Raw genomic sequence first — 23,512 nt, forward strand, 5'->3', positions numbered from 1 at the left:
AGCTTGAGATGACTAAATCTCTACACTCTCAACAGCTTGAGATGACTAAATCTCTACACTCTCAACAGCTTGAGATGACTAAATCTCTACACTCTCAACAGCTTGAGATGACTAAATCTCTACACTCTCAACAGCGTGAGATGACTAAATCTCTACACTCTCAACAGCTTGAGATGACTAAATCTCTACACTCTCAACAGCTTGAGATGACTAAATCTCTACACTCTCAACAGCTCCAGTAGATCATGACTATAAAGATGAAGCCTGTGTGAGTTTATCTCAGAGAGATAGCGTGTTGCTAGCCTGACTTGGGGTTGAGCAGCAGTACAGATGCTTCGACATCCTAGTATGATGATCTCAGAGGGGGAGTCTTGTTAATGGACCAGTTTTAAGATGTGTTGCTAGCGGCTAATAACACAGTCAGCACTTCAGTGTTGACCGGAGAGATCCCAGTTTCTGTCCCTTTCGCAGTCACAGTCCATTGGACAAGTGCAAGACCGTGAGGAGGAGGGTGTCTTCCTGTCTGCTCCCAGCCTTTGGGGCATTATCAGACATTCTTCAGAAGAGTGGCGATGGCTTATGCAAGCATGAATACACACACATACACACGTACTGCCCAAACATACCCGCAGTGAGGTCTGACACACGTACACACACACACACACACACACATTCTAACACACTGAGACAAGGAGGGGAATGATGGCTGACAGAGTCAAGCTTTCAGGCCAGCTGAGTGAGGAGACATGAATACAGACTGCTGGGAGATAACAGTCTAGACAGATGAGTTGTGTGTGTGTGTGTGTGTGTGTGTGTGTGTGTGTGTGTGTGTGTGTGTGTGTGTGTGTGTGTGTGCATGCTCATCCTCTGTCAACTGAAATGTCCACATCGCTATGATCACAGAGCAGAGTTGCTGGTGTGTGTGGGGCCCCACTGCTACACAAGGACAACCTGCCATAGAGACAGCTTACTGTAAGACAACCTGCCATAGAGACAGCTTACTGTAAAACAACCTGCCATAGAGACAGCTTACTGTAAAACAACCTGCCATAGAGACAGCTTACTGTAAGACAACCTGCCATAGAGACGGCTTACTGTAAAACAACCTGCCATAGAGACGGCTTACTGTAAGACAACCTCCCATAGAGACAGCTTACTGTAAAACAACATGCCATAGAGACAGCTTACTGTAAGACAACCTGCCATAGAGACAGCTTACTGTAAGACAACCTGCCATAGAGACAGCTTACTGTAAAACAACATGCCATAGAGACGGCTTACTGTAAGACAACCTGCCATAGAGACAGCTTACTGTAAGACAACATGCCATAGAGACAGCTTACTGTAAAACAACATGCCATAGAGACGGCTTACTGTAAGACAACCTGCCATAGAGACGGCTTACTGTAAGACAACCTGCCATAGAGACAGCTTACTGTAAAACAACCTGCCATAGAGACAGCTTACTGTAAGACAACCTGCCATAGAGACAGCTTACTGTAAAACAACCTGCCATAGAGACAGCTTACTGTAAGACAACCTGCCATAGAGACGGCTTACTGTAAAACAACCTGCCATAGAGACAGCTTACTGTAAAACAACCTGCCATAGAGACAGCTTACTGTAAAACAACCTGCCATAGAGACGGCTTACTGTAAGCCCTAGCTACATAACCTTATAAACAAAGGTAACCTGTCCTGATCCCAGGTATTAACCTGTTCATGGCCTGCTACATTCTTTGAAAGAAAAAAACCTGCCTCTAAGTCAGTGACTGCACATTGAATATGACAGTTGTGTTTACTGTTAAGCCCACAGGAGCCAATACTGTAGAAACCTCATTAAACAGGGATTCTTCCAGACACCTCCTGAGCATGACACACCTGGGGGTCAGGTGACTGCTGACAGATTTTACAACAGTAAGTCAATCATTAGCCTACTGTAGACAACTGTACGTTACTCACTATTAAAGAAAACACAAAAAGCTCTTTAAATTCACAACAGGGACTTGAGGACAAACAGTATACATTTACTTTACCAATATCACAAGTACTTTACCAATATCACAAGTACTTTACCAATATCACAACTACTTTACCAATATCACAACTACTTTACCAATATCACAACTACTTGACCAATATCACAACTACTTTACCAATATCACAACTACTTTACCAATATCACAACTACTTTACCAATATCACAACTACTTTACCAATATCACAACTACTTTACCAATATCACAACTACTTTACCAATATCACAACTACTTTACCAATATCACAACTACTTTACCACTTCACTACTGATTGATTCCTGAGCCTACACTCTCCCTCATGACTAGAATCTTGCCCATTGTCAACCTTCCTCCCACCGTCCACATGACCGTTGAGGTTTTCCATATGCCTATGTCAGGGACCAGACTAGCATATTCAGACAAACCACCGAGTAAGCCTGGATAAGAAAATGTCTATTCACTGACTGTAGCCCAGTCATTCTCACTCCCTCAGCCCACCGCCATGACCACAGTCCAGTCCACTGCTGCAGTGACGACCCTGATCCACCTACAGCACAGTAAAGTACAGTACAGCACAGCACAGAACCCACTGTGTTTTTGCCTCGGAGATAATAGCACAAGTGGTCCTTTGTAGCTCAGCTGGTAGAGCATGGTGCTTGTAACACCAGGGTAGTGGGTTCGATTGCCGGGACCACCCACACTTAAAATGTACGCACGCATGACTGTAAGTCGCTTCGGATAAATGTGTCTGCTAAATGGCATATATTATTATATTACATGAGGGCATCCAGAGACTTACCACAAACGATGGGTAGTGTGGCTCAGTGACAACATGGTTAAATAGTGCATGTGATTTGAAACAGCAACTATCCCTTTATAACAACAAGTGCCTCCAGGAAGTTTTAGCCTTTTGATAGAAATGGCAGTTCTACTCACCATATTTCGTGACATTTGCAGTGACAAAAGCCTTACAATTATAAAACAATCAGTCTAAAGGAGTATAACATAGTTATTACTTAATCTGTCACATCTGGAATATTAGCTTCATAAACAAACCGAGCCCTTGAAGAGAAAGAGTTAACAAATAGCTTCTTCTGGAGCCAAATTTTCAAGTCCAACTCTGCCACTCTGACAACGGTCTTTCCCCAGGCCTCAGCTTCCATCTCCTACTACACTACTGCTTTACACTGGAACAATGGTCTTTCCCCAGGCCTCAGCTTCCATCTCCTACTACACTACTGCTTTACACTGGAACAACGGTCTTTCCCCAGGCCTCAGCTTCCATCTCCTACTACACTACTGCTTTACACTGGAACAACGGTCTTTCCCCGGGCCTCAGCTTCCATCTCCTACTACACTACTGCTTTCCACTGGAACAACGGTCTTTCCCCAGGCCTCAGCTTCCATCTCCTACTACACTACTGCTTTACACTGGAACAACGGTCTTTCCCCGGGCCTCAGCTTCCATCTCCTACTACACTACTGCTTTACACTGGAACAACGGTCTTTCCCCGGGCCTCAGCTTCCATCTCCTACTACACTACTGCTTTACACTGGAACAACGGTCTTTCCCCGGGCCTCAGCTTCCATCTCCTACTACACTACTGCTTTACACTGGAACAACGGTCTTTCCCCGGGCCTCCGCTTCCATCTCCTACTACACTACTGCTTTACACTGGAACAACGGTCTTTCCCCGGGCCTCAGCTTCCATCTCCTACTACACTACCGCTTTACACTGGAACAACGGTCTTTCCCCAGGAGGCCTCAGCTTCCATCTCCTACTACACTACTGCTTTACACTGGAACAACGGTCTTTCCCCGGGCCTCAGCTTCCATCTCCTACTACACTACTGCTTTACACTGGAACAACGGTGCAGTACGTGGTGCCTTTATATTGGATACGATTGGTGTTTCACTTTGGTTTAAATACGCTGCTCAGGTAATCCAAGAACAATTAGATGACAAATTCAACCTGCTGTGGATTGAACAGTACGTCTGTTATTATGATTGACTTCTGAGCTGAAGGAGCAAGGAGGGTACTGTTATAAGAGGAATACACTACAGTAATTACCTCTAAAGACTGCAATTCAGTACCTTGGTCTTGTCCAACGTTCCTCTCCACTGTTAGACACAATGCACATTTGAAATGTGAGCCTGCACCATTGTGAGGAATAATTTAGATCTGATAAAAGGATTAGCTCCATGAAGCTGCTAGCAGGGCAAGGCCAGCTCAGAGGTTCCAGACTAGCCATGAAGCTGCTAGCAGGGCAAGGCCAGCTCAGAGGTTCCAGACTCGCCATGAAGCTGCTAGCAGGGCAAGGCCAGCTCAGAGGTTCCAGACACCTGACTTCACAACAGTTATGCTACAAGTACACAACAACAAGGAATATCGAGTGCTACAGATATTTGACTGTAAACAATATCCTCAAGCACTGCTGAAATGTGATGAAGTAACACAACCATTTCAGCTACCGCTTCAAGTTTCCAACCCAAAACATGTGGTAAAGAAATTCAGCCAACTACTAAAGTCTCAACTGAAACCATGGCTAGGTAACCCCCTCATTCCGTGACTTACCGCCACCTGTGGCACTGCCTCCACCTCTACCTCGGCTACAGCCAAACTCTTGTACTGCTGGGGAGAGTCAATCACCAGCTCCTTCTTAGGGGTTTTGTTAGCCCTTCCTTGCATTTTCGACAGCTGTGGCCACAAATCTCCTCACTAGATCCCAAAGAGCATCAGCAGCAGGCAGCCAGCATGTCCAATGGAGAAAAGCCTTATGCAGGGTAAAGTTAGGGAAGTTCTCCAGAGCCACCCTATAGCTCTCTCTCTCTCTCTCAGACTACTCTGTGTCTGAACGTCTGAGCCTCCCAGTCCTAGACTCACACCCAGGCTACGGAGAGACACGGCCCCTCCCACACTCAGCTGTGCTGCCTGCCAGGGGGAGTTACAGCCTCCACACACACACTCACACTCCTCATTCACACACACACACACACACTCACACTCATCATTTACACACACTCACACTCCTCATTCACACAAACACACACTCACACACTCACACTCCTCATTCACACACACACACACACACACACACACACACACACACACACACTCACACTCCTCATTCACACACACACACACACACACACACACACACACACACACACACACACACACACACACACACTCACACTCATCATTTACACACATTTACACTCCTCATTCACACACACTCACACTCCTCCTCCTGCAGTCATCTGACCCCTCAGCTTCCACCTGGACTCAAATGACACAGGCTGACAAAAGAAGACACCTTCCATTCCACTGGTCTTCTAGTTCAAGGGACTGTCCAGTCCATTGCCCCAGGCCTTATGTAACAACTGTTGCAAATAGAGCTGCTTCCCATTTCGGCATGGAGAATAAACATAGAGAAGGTAGAGAGACTAGAATAGCGTACTACCATCAACACACACTATGTCATTTATTCAAGGTATTTGACAAATATCTGGAGAATTCATATCTGCGAGGGAACACAGCAGAACCGGTGAGTACTGGTTTTTCCCATCTCAACATCAGTTATCAGCTTGAATCAGCTCCGCAGATTGAGTTTGTAGTGTAGACTCAGAAAACATCTTTCACAAATCCTGACCCACATAATCTGCCGTCTAAACACCAAGTTCTGACCCACATTATCTGCAATCTAAACACCAAGTTCTGACCCACATAATCCGCCATCTAAACACCAAGTTCTGACGCACACAATCTCCCATCTAAATACCAAGTTCTGACGCACACAATCTGCCATCTAAACACCAAGTTCTGACGCAGACATTCTGCCATCTAAACACCAAGTTCTTTTCTCCTTTTTCCACTCAGTTGGAAACTGATCAAGACTCAGTTGGAAACTGAATGCGCACCCCTTAAGAAAATCCAAGATGGCGACTTTTTATGATGATCATACAGTGACTACAGTCTAAATCCCTCATCTCCAGATACACAGTGTGATTGCATCTATAGAGTCAACAAGGTCAACAGTTCAATTTGTATCTGTCCACTGTAGCTCTGACCTGCAGATCTTTTTGTGTCCTTTCTGCCTCCTGGTGGTCACAGGGTCTCACCAGGACCTCACCAGGACCTCACCAGGACCTCACCAGGACCTCAGAGAGAGATATTAGGCTTGTCTCCTGTCTGTACAAGCCTCTGGTTGTTGATCCATCTGCCAGAGGGGCATTCCATGTCCTAATCCACCTCCAAGTAGGTTGGACCATCCAGATTCCTCAGTTGGCCACAGCAGGGAGGATGTTACCTTTTCACACTTGTGTCAGAGCTCAACGCGAGGGGGCAGGACCTTGGTGAGGACTACAGCTGTTCCGCTACCACTGACCCACTGCCCCCACACTCAACCCCCGTCCCCCTGCCCCCACTAGCCCCCAACCTCAACCCCAGTCCCCTGCCCCCACTGGCCCCCACACTCAACCCCAGTCCCCTGCCCCCACTGGCCCCCACACTCAACCCCTGTCCCCCCGCCCCCACACTCAACCTCCGTCCCCCTGCCCCCACTGTCCCCACACTCAATCCCCATCCCCCTGCCCTCACTGGCCCCCACACTCAACCCCCCATCCCCCTGCCCCCACTGGCCCCCACACTCAACCCCCCATCCCCCTGCCCCCCACTGGCACCCACACTCAACCCCCCATCCCCCTGCCCCCACTGGCCCCCACACTCAACCCCCATCCCCCTGCCCCCACTGGCCCCCAAACTCAACCCCTGTCCCCAACTAGACCACTCACATGCTGGAGCCCTAGGCCCTGAAATACACAACCTTCCTCTAGCTTCACCCTCCCAGGTTCGAGACTCGGAGACTGAGAAAAGGACTGGAGAACATTACAGTTACACGTCTGTGTCACGGTTTCGGCCGAGGCTGCTCCTCCTCCTTGCTCGGGCAGGCTTCGGCGGTCGTCGTCCCCGGAGTACTAGCTGCCACCGTTGTATGTTTTCGATGTTCGTTTGGTTTTATCTAGTTGTTGTGCACCTGTTCCCTGTTAGTGTGATTATGTACCCTATATATTGTTCCATTTGTTTGTCATGTGTTGTGTGTAATTGTTTTCCTGTCGTTTGGTGCAGTGCTGTTTGCCAGTCGCTCTTTGTATACCGTCGCACTATTGTTCGTGCGCCGTTCGGTTTGGGAGTGTTTTACGCACTGTGGCGTATGTTTCGCCTCCGGGTTGTTTGACCCGTGTTGTTATTTTTGGAATTACTAGTAAAGTCTGGATTGACTTAGCTCCTGTGTCCTGCTATTGATTCGCACCACATCCGCATCAGAGTTCGTGACAGTCTGTGTCTTCCTGAGGGCAAACAGTGGCAGCTCTCTGGGTTTCACAGAGCAGCGGTGAGTCATCCGAGTTCCTGTCTCTGACAAACAATGTCTGCAATGTCACTTTGGTGCAAGACTGTCATCACTCATACGACTAACAACCGATGAATGACAAGTCTTTATAGGCCCACGTCAAGGCTATACGTTGTTCATTATGTTACACCGTATGCATACGATCTCCCCATTTGCTGATGTAATGCAAGGTCCATCCACCACATATTAGTGACAAAAGTCTTGTTTGGATGTTGACTCTCGTAGCAAACAACTAACTCGCGACCAAGTACAGTAGTCGAGCTACTCCTCCTGCCCGCCACAATTCCATGAGGAATTTCACCAGACATGCTTTGAAACACCCACTTGTTTACTATGTCACGGTCTCAGCGGAATCCAAATTAATTACTGTGCTGTTAATATCGATTGCGACATTTACAAATTAGCACGATGTCAACACTTCTTTAACAGCAATGACACAGTCATGCAGTGAAGGACTCCTAGATCCTGGACTGGACATTGAGACTAGCACAGCACTCAGGACACAGTGGATCCATGGTCTATTAGTCAAGCTGAAACAATTAAGATATCTGTTCTAATCCCTAACTGTGTAGTTATTCTATATAAAGGAACAATAGCACATTAACGGTCCATAATAACTTTGATGTGGTCCTCTGTAGCTCAGCTGGTAGAGCACTGTGGTCCTCTGTAGCTCAGCTGGTAGAGCACTGTGGTCCTCTGTAGCTCAGCTGGTAGAGCACGGCGCTTGTAACGCCAAGGTAGTGGGTTTCGATCCCCCGGGACCACCCATACATAAAAAAAATGTATGCACGCATGACTGTAAGTCGCTTTGGATAAAAGCGTCTGCTAAATGGCATATTATTATTTATTATTATCAGGGAGCTGTAATGTGTTTATACAGGGACAGGATCAGCTGGTTCCACACCCTGCTCCTATCTGCAGCAGAGAGAGATAATATGTATAATGTAGAGGATTTCATAGACGTTTCATCTCTCTCTGCACTGCAGCTCTGGTTCTGCATTCCCACACGACCGTCAAGTCAACTACACAGCAGGGGAAGACTCTGCAGGACTGTCAAGTCAACTACACAGCAGGGGAAGACTCTGCAGGACAAGTCAACTACACAGCAGGGGAAGACTCTGCGGGACCGTCAAGTCAACTACACAGCAGGGGAAGACTCTGCGGGACCGTCAAGTCAACTACACAGCAGGGGAAGACTCTGCAGGACCGTCAAGTCAACTACACAGCAGAGGGAAGATGCTGTGTGAGTTTGGGGTTTGTTCCAGTTGCTTGAGTGACGCTATTCTTTCAGTTTCTATTGAGACAAAGAACCATGTGGAACTGAATGTTGAAACAGGCTACTGTTCCATTGTAAATGATTCTACTACTATTATTATTATACTAGGCTATACTATTCCCTAGTAAAGTATTACTACAGTATACTGTTATAGCATTATGAAGGTGCAGAGTAAATACAAAGCTAGCTGTTTTTCTATTGCGTCCATAATGTGTAGCTGTGCCTTTAAGATATTAAAGACTATTGATAGTGTGATGAAGCAGAGCAGGGACAGAACTCCAGCTATCCTCATCGTTCATCGTTACTGTTTCCCTTCATTGCCATCCGGACGTTTCTCTGAAGCACTCGTCATTAAGAAGAAAGAGTTGCTTCCTCTGTTTGAGTCCTCTACATCAGCCAGCCCTTGACTTTTATTGAGTTTCATTCTGCATCATCACTGAATCACTTTGTTATCCATTTCGGTAATGTGAGGACTTTTATTTGTAAAATGGCATACATTGAAATTGGTATCGTAGGGCCCAGGACACTGCATCTGGCACTAGAGGACAGTTATCAAATTGTGTAATGATAGCAGTCTTCTGATTGTGACTTTTCCTCAGCTCAGTATACCAATGATACGGTTAGCACATAGTAAAACGCCAACAACTAATCGCTCTCTTTAGATGGTATAAGCTCTAATACAATGGCTGCCAGGTCTCAGTGTGGAGTGGTGTCTGCCTGGGCCGAGCTACCCAGACATCCCATCCCGACCCTGGCTGGACGAAGTGGAGCAGGGCCGGGGTGCTGAGTTACACAACAAAGGTTGAGGCTTCCCTTCCCAGCAGTAGCCAGGGGAAAACAGGGTAGGCGTAACCCTGGAATGTAACAAAACAGGCACACCCACTCCTCATCAGATCACACCCTTCCCAACACCAGCACCAGGCCCCAGACCCACCGCCTGCCTGGGCTGTTTTACTCCAGTCCCCCAGGGAGCTCCCAGGCACCAGGTGAGATAGAGAATCCACACTGACTGGATGGAGATAAGGACAATTATAATACAGTCACAGTCAGTCCACATCTACTGCTATGTCAGGTCATTCCACATCTACATTTACATTAACATTTACATTTACATCATTTAGCAGACGCTCTTATCCAGAGTGACTTACAAATAGGTGCATTCACCTTATAGTCAGTGGGATAACCACTTTACAATGTATTATTTTACAAATTATTTTTAAAAATTTTACAAATTGGGGGGTTGGAGTAAGGGGGGGGTAGAAGGATTACTTTATCCTATCCCAGGTATTCCTTAAAAATCTACTGCTATGTCAGGTCAGTTCACATCTAAACTATGTCAGGTCAGTCCACATCTACACCACTGCTATGTCAGGTCAGTCCACATCTACACCACTGCTATGTCAGGTCAGTCCACATCTACACCACTGCTATGTCAGGTCAGTCCACATCTACACCACTGCTATGTCAGGTCAGTTCACATCTACACCACTGCTATGTCAGCAGGATTTTTTCTGGATGAAAAAGGGGCTAAGGTGCTGGTTGTGGCAAAGGGCGTGGCAGGGGGAATTCCTCCATGGAGCCGAGATAACTTTTTGCAGTTTTAAAATTCATTTCCTGCAATTACACATTTTGTCATGGAGCTGAGATAACATTTTGCAGTTTTAAAGCTAATTTCTAAGGATTCTACATATTCTGCCAAGTAGCTGACAGAAGGTTTTGCCGTTTTAAAGATAGTTTCCTGCAATTCTATGGATTTTGCCATGGCTAATGCTGTGTTCTTTTGCATAAACTTAATAACAAAATCAATACTGCTAAATTCATTGTTTTCTTTATTTTACATTTTTCTGACTGTTTAGCTTTTATTTAGGTGATTGTTGGTTCTCAAAGATTACATTATAAAAAAAATATAAAGGTCAATTTTCTTTTCTACAGCATGATACATGTAGTCTTTCACCAAGGCCGGACATTGTGGAAAATAATGTAATGTAACTCTATCAAACACATGTGTGGCCCATCAAGTCCCAAACAACAGGGCAATGATGTGTACAATGTAACTATCAGAGGGTCAAACAAAGCCCCGTTGCCAGGGAAGGTGTTGGTGCAGGAGCCTAGCCCCCGTTGCCAGGGAAGGTGTTGGTGCAGGAGCCTAGCTAAGTGCTGGAGATAATGTTCTCCTGTCCCAGTCAGAGTGTGAGAGAGAGGGCCATGGAAAACACCTCAATGTTATCAGCATGTCTGGAAACACCCCCTCCTAGGCAACTTCACAATGGCCTGAGATGACACACATACTGTAGGTAGGAAGCAATCCCGACAACAAAAACAAAACAATGCCCTCGTTAGCTAGCTAGCTAGGGAGCTAAGTCTGTTGTTGTTTAGCTGTACTTAGGGCCAGAATGTAAAGGGACGCGGGAGTGATCTGATTGTTTGTTTTTTCTCTGTAATGGGTTAACGACACATTGTTTTCATATCAATGTTCTGGTGAACAAAATCAATTTTTTTGGGGGGGTCAATATTATATCGATATTTGACTCCAAGTATCAATAGTTTTTCTACTATAGATAACAAACAATCAGCCAGCAGCATACCACCCTGCATCCCACTGCTGGCTTACCTCTGAAGCTAAGCAGGGTCGGTCCCTGGATGGGAGACCAGATGCTGCTGCAAGTGGTGTTGGATGGCCCCCCCCAAAAAAGATCCCAATCCCACGAAGGGAGCAGTGACTGGGGACATTGCCCTGTGTAGGGTGCCTTCTTTCAGATGTGGTCACTAAAATATCCCATGGCACTTATCGTAAGAGAAGGGGTGTAAATCCGGTGTCCTGCCTAAATTCCCAATGTTATTTTTCATCCTATAGCTTTGTTCACCATCTTCTTTTTAAATAGTGAGACAACATGTTTTCAGCACTTTTACTTCCCTGACTGATCAAAACTCGTTTTCTCATGCTCTCTCGTCTCTCTGCAGCAGAATCGCAATACATATATAGTAGAATCGTGAGAATCGCAATACATATCGAAACGGTGTAGTGGACAGTAATATTTATCATGTATGATATTATAAATACCTGTGACTCGTAATAAGACTAAGCAATTAGCCCATTAAATGAATTATCTTAATCTGACTCCGTAAGATAAATAGCAACATGCAAGAAGACTATGGTTGAGTTACAGTAGTAGGCAATGAAGAAATGTCTGAGAATGGAATTCTAAATAAAAGTGTATTGAATTACTTTGCAAAATGAATGGATTCACATACAAGGCATAAACTTAAGTTACAAAGCATTAACAAGCATTACAAGGCATCATTGTAAGCATGGTCAGAGAGAGAGAGAGAGAGAGAGAAACCATCGCCTGAAAGGCCCTGCCACCAAAGTCCATGGGGTGGAGAGAGAAAGAAAGAAAGAAAGAATGAATATCTCACCACAGCAGGTCAGGAACAAATACGAGAAAGACAACACAGAGAATGCTGAATTCCTAAGACAACACAGAGCAAATTCTTGCATAAAGTTGATTAGAGGAGTCACTTCTGTGGCTGGGCTGCTCTACAACGGCACCTAAGTATCGTGATAATGTGGTATCGTGATAATGTGGTATCGTTGTGGTATCGTGATAATGTGGTATCGTGATAATGTGGTATCGTGATAGTTGTATTGTGATAATGCGGTATCGTGATAATCTGGTATCGTGATAATGTGGTATCGTGAGGTCCATGGTAATTCCTAGCCCTAGAGAACACCCAGCCGATGTGTATAACATTCACTATCTATGGAGGCTGTCAGAGTTTCCACAGGTAGAAAAATATGATAGGGGAGAGAGGAGAGGCTTATAATGAAATTAGGCCTGGATAGTATCATATTATTGTCTTAGCAGGGGTGAAAGTAGATTTAATTTCTTTCCAGTACAGGACCTCCTTTTTTATGGGCCTAATCATAGAATTACATATATAATCCCTATTAATTCAATAGGACCTCTGTGGGCCTAGTCGTAAAGATTTGTCATTTAACTTGTCAAATGGATTACCTTTTATTGTGGCATAAACACAATCAGTCACGATGTTTTCATCTGATTGTCAAACAATCAATTCAAAGGGATCCTTTACTAGGCTACCTGTGCACGTTCATCCACTAGAAACATATTTCCAGCCTCCTAACAGTGGTGAATGGAAAGAGACATCTGTTATACAAAACACCAAAAAATGTAATGACATTTGGCGATCGTCATTAGGCCAGAATTTATTGGTCCACTGCGCGTTTCGGTGTCGGCCATCCATTTCTGCCTTGGCAAAATGTCTGTGTTTTCGTGGAACCACATCACATTTTGGATCGTAGGCTATACCACCCGTTTTTCAAGTCCATTCGCACAATTTGTCATGCCTCTGACATGCGGTAGTGATAAATAGTGGTGTAACAGCCGACAGTTTTCATTTTGTTTTAATTATTGTGATAGGCACATGTTTTACCAGTACGGCACATCGTACCGGACCGCCTACCCCTGGGTCTTAGTAGTATTAAATAGAGTGGACATTGCAAATAAACAGGTCCTACACCTCGTCCTAATGATATTAAGACTACTCAAGATTAAAGTCAACGAGGTCACTATCTAAAGGAGGAGAGCAACAGACACATCTGGCTCAGTAATTCCATTTATCCAGGAGTAACACCACGGCTGATTCCCAGTGATGCTGAGCAGAATGTTGGGCAACCAATCGCAGTGCTCCAATGGATAGCAACTGTCGTCCAGTCTGACACCACAGACAAGCTCACGTTTAAATCACATTAAGGGTGATGCCAGTGAGGGATAGCCAGTGAGGGCTGTGGCAAAAACAGTGACTTTTCTTCCAAAAAATGTATTTTCTTTAAATGCACAGGAGGTTGGTGGCACCTTAATCGGGGAGGACGGGCTCGTGGTAATGGCTGGAGCGGAATTAATGAATTATGGTATCAAATATGTCAAACATATGGTTTCCATGCATTTCATGCCATTCCATTCGCACGGTTCCAGACATTATTATGAGCTGTCCTCCCCTCAGCAGCCTCCAATGTTTAAATGGCTAAATAATTGAACAGTGCACCAGGTGTACTTGCTGCTGTGATTCCTGAAATGCAGAGCCTGTTGGAGTATTTTTTTAGAATCCGAAATTATACTTTTATTACATTGTTTGCTAGCTCAGCTGTTTAGCTAGCTCTCAGTCTCATTGATCACCAAACTTTGTTTTCTAAAAATTTACTGTAGATATGCCGATTGTGGACAACCTTGTTTTACTCTTCTTGACAGTTTAAAACTTTCTGAGAAATAGCCATTATTTACTATTTTACACCTAGGGTTACTATACATGATTTTAACCCATTTTATAAGAGATTCTCCAAAATTGAAATGCTCCAGGCATTTATATATAAACTCCAGTCGTACTTCATCAAATACCTTTTCGAAGTCTGCTATGAATAGCAGGCCTGGTTTCCCTGATTTTTCATAGTGTTCTATTGTTTCCAGTACTTGCCTTATATTATCTCCAATGTAAAAAACCTGTCTGATTAGAATGAATAATGTCCGACAATACCTTTTTAATTCTATGCGCTATACATTTTGCTAGAATTTTTGCATCACAACACTGAAGTGTAAGGGGCTTCTAATTTTTTTAAGGGACTGGATCTTTGTATTTTCCACTTGTATCCTGTTTCAGTAATAATGAAATCAGACCTTCTTCTTGAGTGTCTGATAATCTACCATTTACATAGGAGTGGTTAAAACATGCTAATAACGGTCCTCTGAGTATATCAAAAAAGGTGTGGTATACTTCGACTGGTATGCCATCCAACCCTGGAGTTTTCCCGGACTTAAAGTCTTTAATTGCATCCAGAAGTTCCTCCTCTGTAATTTCACCTTGAGTCTTTCTGTATGGCTGTTAATTTTACATTATCAGTAGAAAAAAAAAATCCATACAATTAGCTTCAGTTAGAGGAGATGGAGGCGACTGAAACGAAAACATATGCTTAAAGTACTTTGCTTCCTCCTTCAAAATATCAATTTTTAACATTTCTCTTTAAGAGATGTCTCCCACACTACGTCTGATACCACATAGCCCCCTTTGAGTGGAACAGTGTCAAAACAAGGATTCTCCCACATCACATGTCCCTGCAATAATTACCGTAATTACCTTAATACCAGTAGACAGCATTGTTGCTCTGTTAGCCAAATTGAAAAATCACAGGCTTGTGAAGTATCCACACATTGGTGAATCATTGCATGACGTGTGCAACACTATGTGCGATATGGTTTAGATGAGAAGCTCCTGTATAGTTTGAATTGCTGTCCTTATTTTGTTTGTCTATATACTATGATATTTACGGTATGACAATAGCTGCGTGCCCTGACTTCAGAGGCCGTATCACCGTAAATGCTGTACGGCCACTGCAGATGTCGGATTGACCATGCAGAGCCTTTTACTGTATGAGCCTGGACCGAATAACCTTCTCCTCCTGCCACCCCGTCCGTCCGTCCGTCCGTCCGTCCGCCCGGAATTCAATCAGCAGTGATATATGACCAGAGCATCTCTGAGCCATGAAAGGTCATACTGCCCTTGACCTATAAACACCTCTGCTGTCTCTTCTCTCTCCTCTACCACGGAGCCGTCAATCTGTTCACATCACAGTTAACCTGACTGTCACATTCAACGGGAGGAACGGGCCATCAGCATTCATCAGACATAGGTAGGATTCCAAATTGCACCCTATTCTCTATACGGCCGACAGGGCTCAGTTAAAAAATAAGTGCACTGTATAGGGAATAGGGTGCAATTTGAGAGCATCCTTAGAGAGCAAACAAGACAAAGTTCAGGACAGACAAGCTGGTACCGGGTAGAACAGAAGACGCCCCGGCTGCAGCCAGCCAGCAGCTCAAAGATGAAGGGTTGATTGATTTCTAGCAGACACAGAACCCACTGTCTCTCTACACAGGGTTTAACCCATGGAGCGGAGCACAGAGGGGAGAGTCACACCGCCTCCCCTTATATTTCACACACTGGAGCATCATGTAAAATACAGTCCTCTAGGTTTACTTCTGAAATGCAGTATGTCAGTTAAAGGAGGAAATGGATGCATTTATAAAAAAACGAATATGATGCTCGTAAATGTTAAACTGTATGGTACAGAAAGGTACAGGAAGGTGAAGGGATGTGATTAGATCAGTCTGGCAGAAGTCATAACAACACACATGCAAAATATACACACATTTGCACACACACACACACACACACACACACACACACACACACACACATACACACTGTACATTAACACACTGCACACACACCTTCAGTACTCTAGGATTTAGCCATGGGACCCAGGACTCCCTTCGGCTGCATGCTGCTTGTTCATCCTCTGTCTGCCCAACAGGTTGGGCTGCACCGCTCTGACCGGTGAACCCACAGTTCCTCTCAAAGACCGTATGTAGTCCGTCAAACACAACCCCACTGGTGGTGCACCCCATCTCTCCAGGTCCAAACAGGCATCGCTCACTAGCTTCCTCAGGAGAACCGAACGATGACCCAGTTCCCCAGATCCAGCCCTCCTCCAGCTTGGTTCATCCCGAAACCCAACCCCGCACGGCTCCACAACTTCATAGGATGGCACCCCTAGGGTGAGGCTGCTGCCTGGGCTCAAACAGACAGAGAGATAGCCTGGGTAGCCTGGAGAGAGAGTTTATCCAGCCAGGGAAAGAAGTCTCGGTCAGAGCCACAGCAGAGCAGAGCTGTCCCAGCCCGTGTTTGCAGGAGTGCCTCAGTCAGTAGGCAGCGAGAGGGAGGGAGAGAGAGTGAGAGATGGGGGGGGATGAGGGATGCTGTGAGTGCTGCTGCAGCCAATGCTGAGCCTCGTTAAAATGCAGCTTCTATCAGCTGCTTCTACGGCTGTGCATCTCCCCCTCCCTCCCCTGCCTCTCCCTTCTTTGAAACCTCAATTCTCTTTATCTTCCCGTGTTGTTGACTATGGAGTAAATGAGGTGTACCAACTCCAGCTCTGCATCCAGAAGGGAGGCTGTTTCCACAGCCAGGCAAAGAGGAATATGGCTGAGTGCTTATTTAGTTCAAGTGGGAAACAAGGCGCAACAAGGGACAAAATCTCCCCGAATGAAATGAATGAGTTAACCTAATTTACACTCCACTAAATCATGAATAATGACATAGCAGCATACTGATTAATGAAAGCCTTAATAAAAACAGTGAATAAAAACTTCATCCTCGGCCAGACTGTTTGGAAAACAGTTTTCTAAATGAACATGATCCTCTGTAATCTTCTCGAGGAAGGAAAAGCGAATAAAAAAATAAACAGAATTTGTGGCAAACCTACTCTGCGATTTGACATATTCCAATTAAAAAGTGTGCCCACACAAACAGCAGCTGAGTCAATCAGACTGTGTTCAAAGACAAATCTGCTTTACATTAGAAACCTGGAGAATGTCAGACATGGTTTTATAAAATAAAAGCCCAAATGTACTGGCCAGTGCTTTTGCTCAAAGCCATCTTTACTTACAAAAACACACAGGATTTAGGCCTTTTATGCTAAGACTTCTGGTGAATGATAATGGCAAGTGTAAGTAATCAATATTTTAGTCTATTAACTAGAACGGGATCTTGGCAGCGTAGAGAAAATGTTGCTGTTGTAAAGCATATCTTCTGCAATTCTAACAAATGTTTGCATGGAGCTGAGAGACAATTTTGCAGTTTTAAAGCTAATTACCTGCAATTCTATGCATTTAGCATGACTAATGGTGTGTTTCTCTGCTCAAACATAACAAAATCAAGAGCCTGTCCTCCCTGTTCTGCCAAGTGAATTCAAAAAAGGGAAATTCCACGGTAACACACTTTAAAATGTATGCCAAACAAAAAACATTGATTTTAAAGTCTACCAAACCATACAACTCTATGCACAAGGACTACTTTTTAAAATGACCACTGAAAATGTTACAAAAACTAATTTACTGGAAGATCCGTGCAGATGCAAAATCTCCCTCAGGTTTTTATGCAACCACGTTTTCCAAAAACTCTTAAATATCTGCTCCGAATTAAGATTCAAAGATGTCTACAGAAATAATGGGGTGTCAGCTATTACATGGCACCTTCAGTTAGAAAAAATACCTTTTGGTTATCGAACTACAGTCAGTGAAGTGGATTTACACCCGGTAATGGAATTACAGTAATGGAATGACATCATGGGTCCCTGATCTGTACTACACAGAAATGCATCATGATGGATATGAATGTGTTTCTCCTCATGTTTCGCAAGTTTGGACATGACAGCGCATCACAGCGCATCACAGCGCAGCACAGCGCAGCACAGCGCATCACATCACAGTGCATCACAGCGCATCACATCACAGCGCATCACAGCGCATCACAGCGCAGCACAGCGCAGCACAGCGCAGCACAGCGCATCACAGCGCATCACAGCGCATCACAGCGCATCACAGCGCATCACATCACAGCGCATCACAGCGCATCACAGCGCAGCACATCACAGCGCATCACATCGCAGCGCATCACAGCGCATCACATCACAGCGCAGCACAGCGCATCAAAGCGCAGCGCATCACAGCGCATCACAGCGCATCACAGCGCAGCAGAGCACAGCAGAGTACGGTGCAGTACAATAAAGCACAGCAGAGTAGGGTAGGGTAAAGTAGAGTACAGTAGAGTACAGTAGAGTACAGTACAGTACAATACAGTAAAGAAAAGTAGAGTATAGTAAAGTAAAATACAGTACAATATATAGTACAGTGAGTAGAGTACAGTAAAGTACAGTACAATATACAGTACTCTACTTTTCTTTACTGTACTGTACTCTACTCACTGTACTGTATATTGTACTGCACGGAAAGCGATACCGGAGCGCCAAGTCTAAGTGACCCCCCCTTTGTTTTTACACTGCTGCTACTCGCTGTTTATTGTCTATGCATAGTCACTTTACCCCTACCTACATGTACAAATTACCTGGACTAACCTGTACCCCCGCACATGGACTCGGTACCGGTACCCCCTGTATATAGCCTCGGTACCGGTACCCCCTCTATATAGCCTGGTTATTGTATTTAGCCTGGTTAGTGTATATAGCCTGGTTAGTGTATATAGCCTGGTTATTGTATATAGCCTGGTTAGTGTATATAGCCTGGTTAGTGTATATAGCCTGGTTATTGTATATAGCCTCATTATTGTATATAGCCTGGTTATTGTATATAGCCTGGTTAGTGTATATAGCCTGGTTATTGTATATAGCCTCATTATTGTATATAGCCTCATTATTGTATATAGCCTGGTTATTGTATATAGCCTCATTATTGTATATAGCCTGGTTAGTGTATATAGCCTGGTTAGTGTATATAGCCTGGTTATTGTATATAGCCTGGTTAGTGTATATAACCTGGTTATTGTATATAGCCTCATTATTGTATATAGCCTGGTTATTGTATATAGCCTGGTTAGTGTATATAGCCTGGTTATTGTATATAGCCTGGTTAGTGTATATAGCCTGGTTATTGTATATAGCCTGGTTATTGTATATAGCCTGGTTAGTGTATATAGCCTGATTATTGTATATAGCCTGGTTATTGTATATAGCCTGGTTATTGTATATAGCCTGGTTAGTGTATATAGCCTGGTTATTGTATATAGCCTGGTTAGTGTATATAGCCTGGTTATTGTATATAGCCTGGTTATTGTATATAGTCTGGTTAGTGTATATAGCCTGGTTATTGTATATAGCCTGGTTATTGTATATAGCCTGGTTAGTGTATATAGCCTGGTTATTGTATATAGCCTGGTTATTGTTAATTATTTGTGTAACTTATTATTCTTTTTAATGTTTTTACTTTAGTTTATTTAGTAAATATTTTCTTAATCCTATTTTCTTAAAACTGCATTGTTGGTTAAGGGCTTGTAAGTAAGCATTTCACGGTAAGGTCTACACCTGTTGTATTCGGCGCATGTGACAAATACAATTTCATTCGATTTGATTGTATTGTACTGTACTGTGCTTTACTCACTGTACTGTGCTAGACAAACTTGTGAAACATACGTCTACGATAGGTTCAGATTTGATCCAGTCCGGTCCCTCTGTGGACGTTAACATTAAGGCCAAGTACGTACGGTACAGCATGTCTCCTAGTTACTGAAGTGCAGTACATCTTCCTATATAATGGAAGGGTTCATGCAGCAGATACAGGACTGATAATAAGTATACCATTTAGAATGAGATTCATTGTAAAACATATTAATATTTCATTTGTTATGAATTTACAAGGCGAAAATACATCAAGAGTACAAATATATGCAAACAGTGGCTGCAGTCTGTCTATGGGTACAGGGTAATTCACTTAAGAGTGGCTGCAGTCTGTCTATGGGTACAGGGTAATTCACTTAAGAGTGGCTGCAGTCTGTCTATGGGTACAGGGTAATTCACCTAAGAGTGGCTGCTGTTTGTCTATGGGTACAGTGTAATTCACTTAAGAGTGGCTGCTGTTTGTCTATGGGTACAGTGTAATTCACTTAAGAGTGGCTGCAGTCTGTCTATGGGTACAGGGTAATTCACCTAAGAGTGGCTGCTGTTTGTCTATGGGTACAGTGTAATTCACTTAAGAGTGGCTGCAGTCTGTCTATGGGTACAGGGTAATTCACCTAAGAGTGGCTGCAGTCTGTCTATGGGTACAGGGTAATTCACCTAAGAGTGGCTGCAGTCTGTCTATGGGTACAGGGTAATTCACTTAAGAGTGGCTGCAGTCTGTCTATGGGTACAGGGTAATTCACCTAAGAGTGGCTGCAGTCTGTCTATGGGTACGGGGTAATTCACCTAAGAGTGGCTGCAGTCTGTCTATGGGTTACTTCATTACAGTAATATAGAGGGGCAAAAACATTACCATCTGCAGCATGAAAAATGCTTCCTCAGGTTCAGCGTGCTGATCTCCCTCTGCCTGCGTGCTGTGTTAATATTTCAGCAGCACTTGACACACTGAACTACATTAGACTGGGGGAAGAGATGAGCTGGGGAGGAGAGCAGCTGAGCCCGGGGATGAGGGGATTCAGATGGAGAGAGAGAGAGAGAGAGAGAGAGAGAGAGAGAGAGAGAGAGAGAGAGAGAGAGAGAGAGAGAGAGAGAGAGAGAGAGAGAGAGAGAGAGAGAGAGAGAGAGAGATGGAGAGATGGAGTAGGGATGGAGGGAGAAGACTTCAACTATACTCATTGATAGCTTAGAAATCCATCCACTCTCCCCACCCCCCATAGCCTGCAGTCTAAACAGGATAGACTGTCGGAGGGTGGAGAGAGGGCTTTTAGGCTTAACATATAGAACAGCAAGTCTCTTGGTACTGTAAGAGCAGTGAACCCATCCCCTAAGTAAGGTGAAGGGCAAGAGGATAATGTACTGTATACACTTATGACAAAGCAATGTCAGAGTGGCTTTACAGCAGAGTGGTTTCATACGAAACCAGGTCACGAAATTAAATCCATAGAATGGTCCTCTAAGCCTCCATCATTTTTCATCTGTAGGTGGTACAAAGTTTTACCACTTGCTCCGTAATACGAGTAGTATTTTGATTTAAATAAAAACATTTTTACATTAAGTTATGAATATTGAAAAATATAAACATGAATATTGAAGAAACTACATTTTTGATTTGGCGAATGTTTTAATACAGTGTATTATTGAACATAATATACTCTACAGGCATATCACCGTTCTGGAGTGGGATCTCTGTTAATTTTAAAGTTATGGTTCATTTTATACAGAGAAATTGGCATAGTAGGCAATGTAACCAATCACAGGCCTCCTTCTACTTGTATCATTGCCCACCAGCAGAGGGCGACCATTTTGAATCCATTTTCACATTCACTCTGTTGGTAAAGCTTACAAATTGGTCATAGCTCGTAAAGTAGCAGAGATCCCACTATGGAACTTTAATATGCCCGAACACTATGTTATGTTCAACAATATATTAGTCCTGTGTAGCTCAGTTGGTAGAATAGCGCTTGCATGGCGCTTGCAACGCCAGAGTTGTGGGTTCGATTCCCACGGGGGGAGCAAGCGGCACAGCTTCATATGACACCATTGTTGCTTTGTAGCACTTACAGGTGAAACATTATGGAGTCTTAAAGGAGGCCTGTGTCTGGCCAAAATGTCATAAATATACCAACTTTGATAAATTATTTCTCAATTATGCTTTTAGATACAAATGTAAAATATACACAGAGTGTACAAAGCACTGTATATTCAGTGTACAGTATGTCAACAATCATTCCTCCAAAGGACCATTCTATTGGTTCAATTTGGTAAAAAAAAGACGAATGTGTCCTGGTTTCGTATGGAATCACTCAGCATTATGTCTGGTTTGCCATTCACTAGTCACGCAGCACAGGAACTAAAATAGCATGTCCCTAAGCAACACAATGCATTAAGGTATTATGTGTGCACAGTCGCAAAAATGGGCATCTTGTTTTCTGTTCCATCTGACAAATCCCTGCGCATCCAGTGTCCGATCAGCTCAGCCAGGCAATTCATTAACTTGATCTCCACTATAAAAAGCATCTAGACATTATTTCCCCTTGCTTATAGCCTAACATTTGGTTTGCAATAACGGGGGTTTGTACAAACGTTGCTGTCTGTCTCTCGACATTTGCAACATTGTTTCAATATTGAAATTCGATCTCCACTGTCCTATTGAGAATGAACGTGTCAGGACGAGACAGACGTCTTCTCTCAGCCAGTGGAAATCATGAATCAGCATCATTTTTATGGATATACAATTGAAAAACCGCAGCACAGCCGTGCCAAATAAGTTCTTTAGCACGTCCTCTCGTGTACGATTGCTTTATTCAATGTCTGATTTGTTATTGTTACCCATCTACCAATCACTGCCCTTTCGAAAAGCTCCCTGGTCTTTGTAGTTGAATCTGTGCTTGAAATTCAATACGTGACTGAGGGACCTTACAGATGTCGTATGTATGGGGGACAGAGGAAGGATTAGTCATTCAAACATCATGTCAACCCCATGAAACGTATTATGTGTTTTTTTTAAGGCACGTTTTACCCCTGAACTAATTTAGGCTTGCCTAAACAAAGAGGCTGAATCCCTATGCGACAACTATATTCTAGTTATTTAATTTGTATTAATCTTTAAACAAATTTAAATGTTTTATTCCACTTTGACAGAGTATTTTGCGTAGATTGTTGACAAAAATTACAATAAAATCTATTTTAATCCAACTTTGTAACACAATAAAATGTGAAGAAATCTGAATACTTTGCAAGGCATCTCTTTGTCTAGTCAAGTAGGTTCTATCTCTTTTGAAAACGATATCTGTCAACGGTGAGCCAGTTATTATTGAGTGAGCACCAATGCAAATAACAACTTGGTTAACTGGCTGATGAATCATTACTAGAGGACATGGTTTGAAGTGCCACAGATGGTTGGGATAAATGTCTTACCTTGAGGCCACAGATTCTTCTTCTTGTTCATGCTGAGGCATGTCTAGAACAATGCAGCAACACTGAGTAACTGAGTCCCCATTGTGAATCCATGATCTGGTATTTCTTCATGTCGATAGCATGAGTTGGTATAGTTTTTTCATGTCATGGCCTGCAACAACATTATTTATGGTTGTGTCAGGGTTTGACCTCTAAAAGTCTATTTAGAAGACCATTTCTCAGACTGGTCCATAAAAAGCAACCAGCTAAGCTGTTCGACAGAGGACCATTTGCAACAGTACTCACCCCCTCTCGTTTTGGAGGGTTGTTGTCAGGGAATGGTTTTCCTAGCAACGCAGTGCAGAAA

General features: G+C 43.8%; 1 protein-coding gene across 4 annotated transcripts in view; it reads right to left on the reverse strand.

Annotated features, from left to right (window-relative positions):
- The window catches only part of LOC121555191 (dedicator of cytokinesis protein 9), a 140,792-nt gene extending 124,328 nt beyond the window's left edge, over window positions 1–16,464 (reverse strand). For 2 of the 4 annotated variants that reach the window (XR_006658014.1, XM_045212081.1), the window contains exon 1: window positions 16,010–16,464. Coding sequence is in view for 2 of the 4 variants with exons in the window: in XM_045212081.1 (XP_045068016.1) it covers window positions 16,010–16,186 (177 nt within the window). In the remaining 2 variants the exon portion in view is untranslated. Of the gene's footprint in view, window positions 1–4,593; window positions 4,834–16,009 lie in introns of those variants that run through there. The other 2 variants (XR_006658015.1, XM_045212082.1) reach the window with 1 other exon arrangement.
- Between the last annotated feature and the right edge of the window lie 7,048 nt (window positions 16,465–23,512).

This window comes from Coregonus clupeaformis, chromosome 40 (genome assembly GCF_020615455.1).
Source record: "Coregonus clupeaformis isolate EN_2021a chromosome 40, ASM2061545v1, whole genome shotgun sequence".
NCBI lineage: Eukaryota > Metazoa > Chordata > Actinopteri > Salmoniformes > Salmonidae > Coregonus > Coregonus clupeaformis.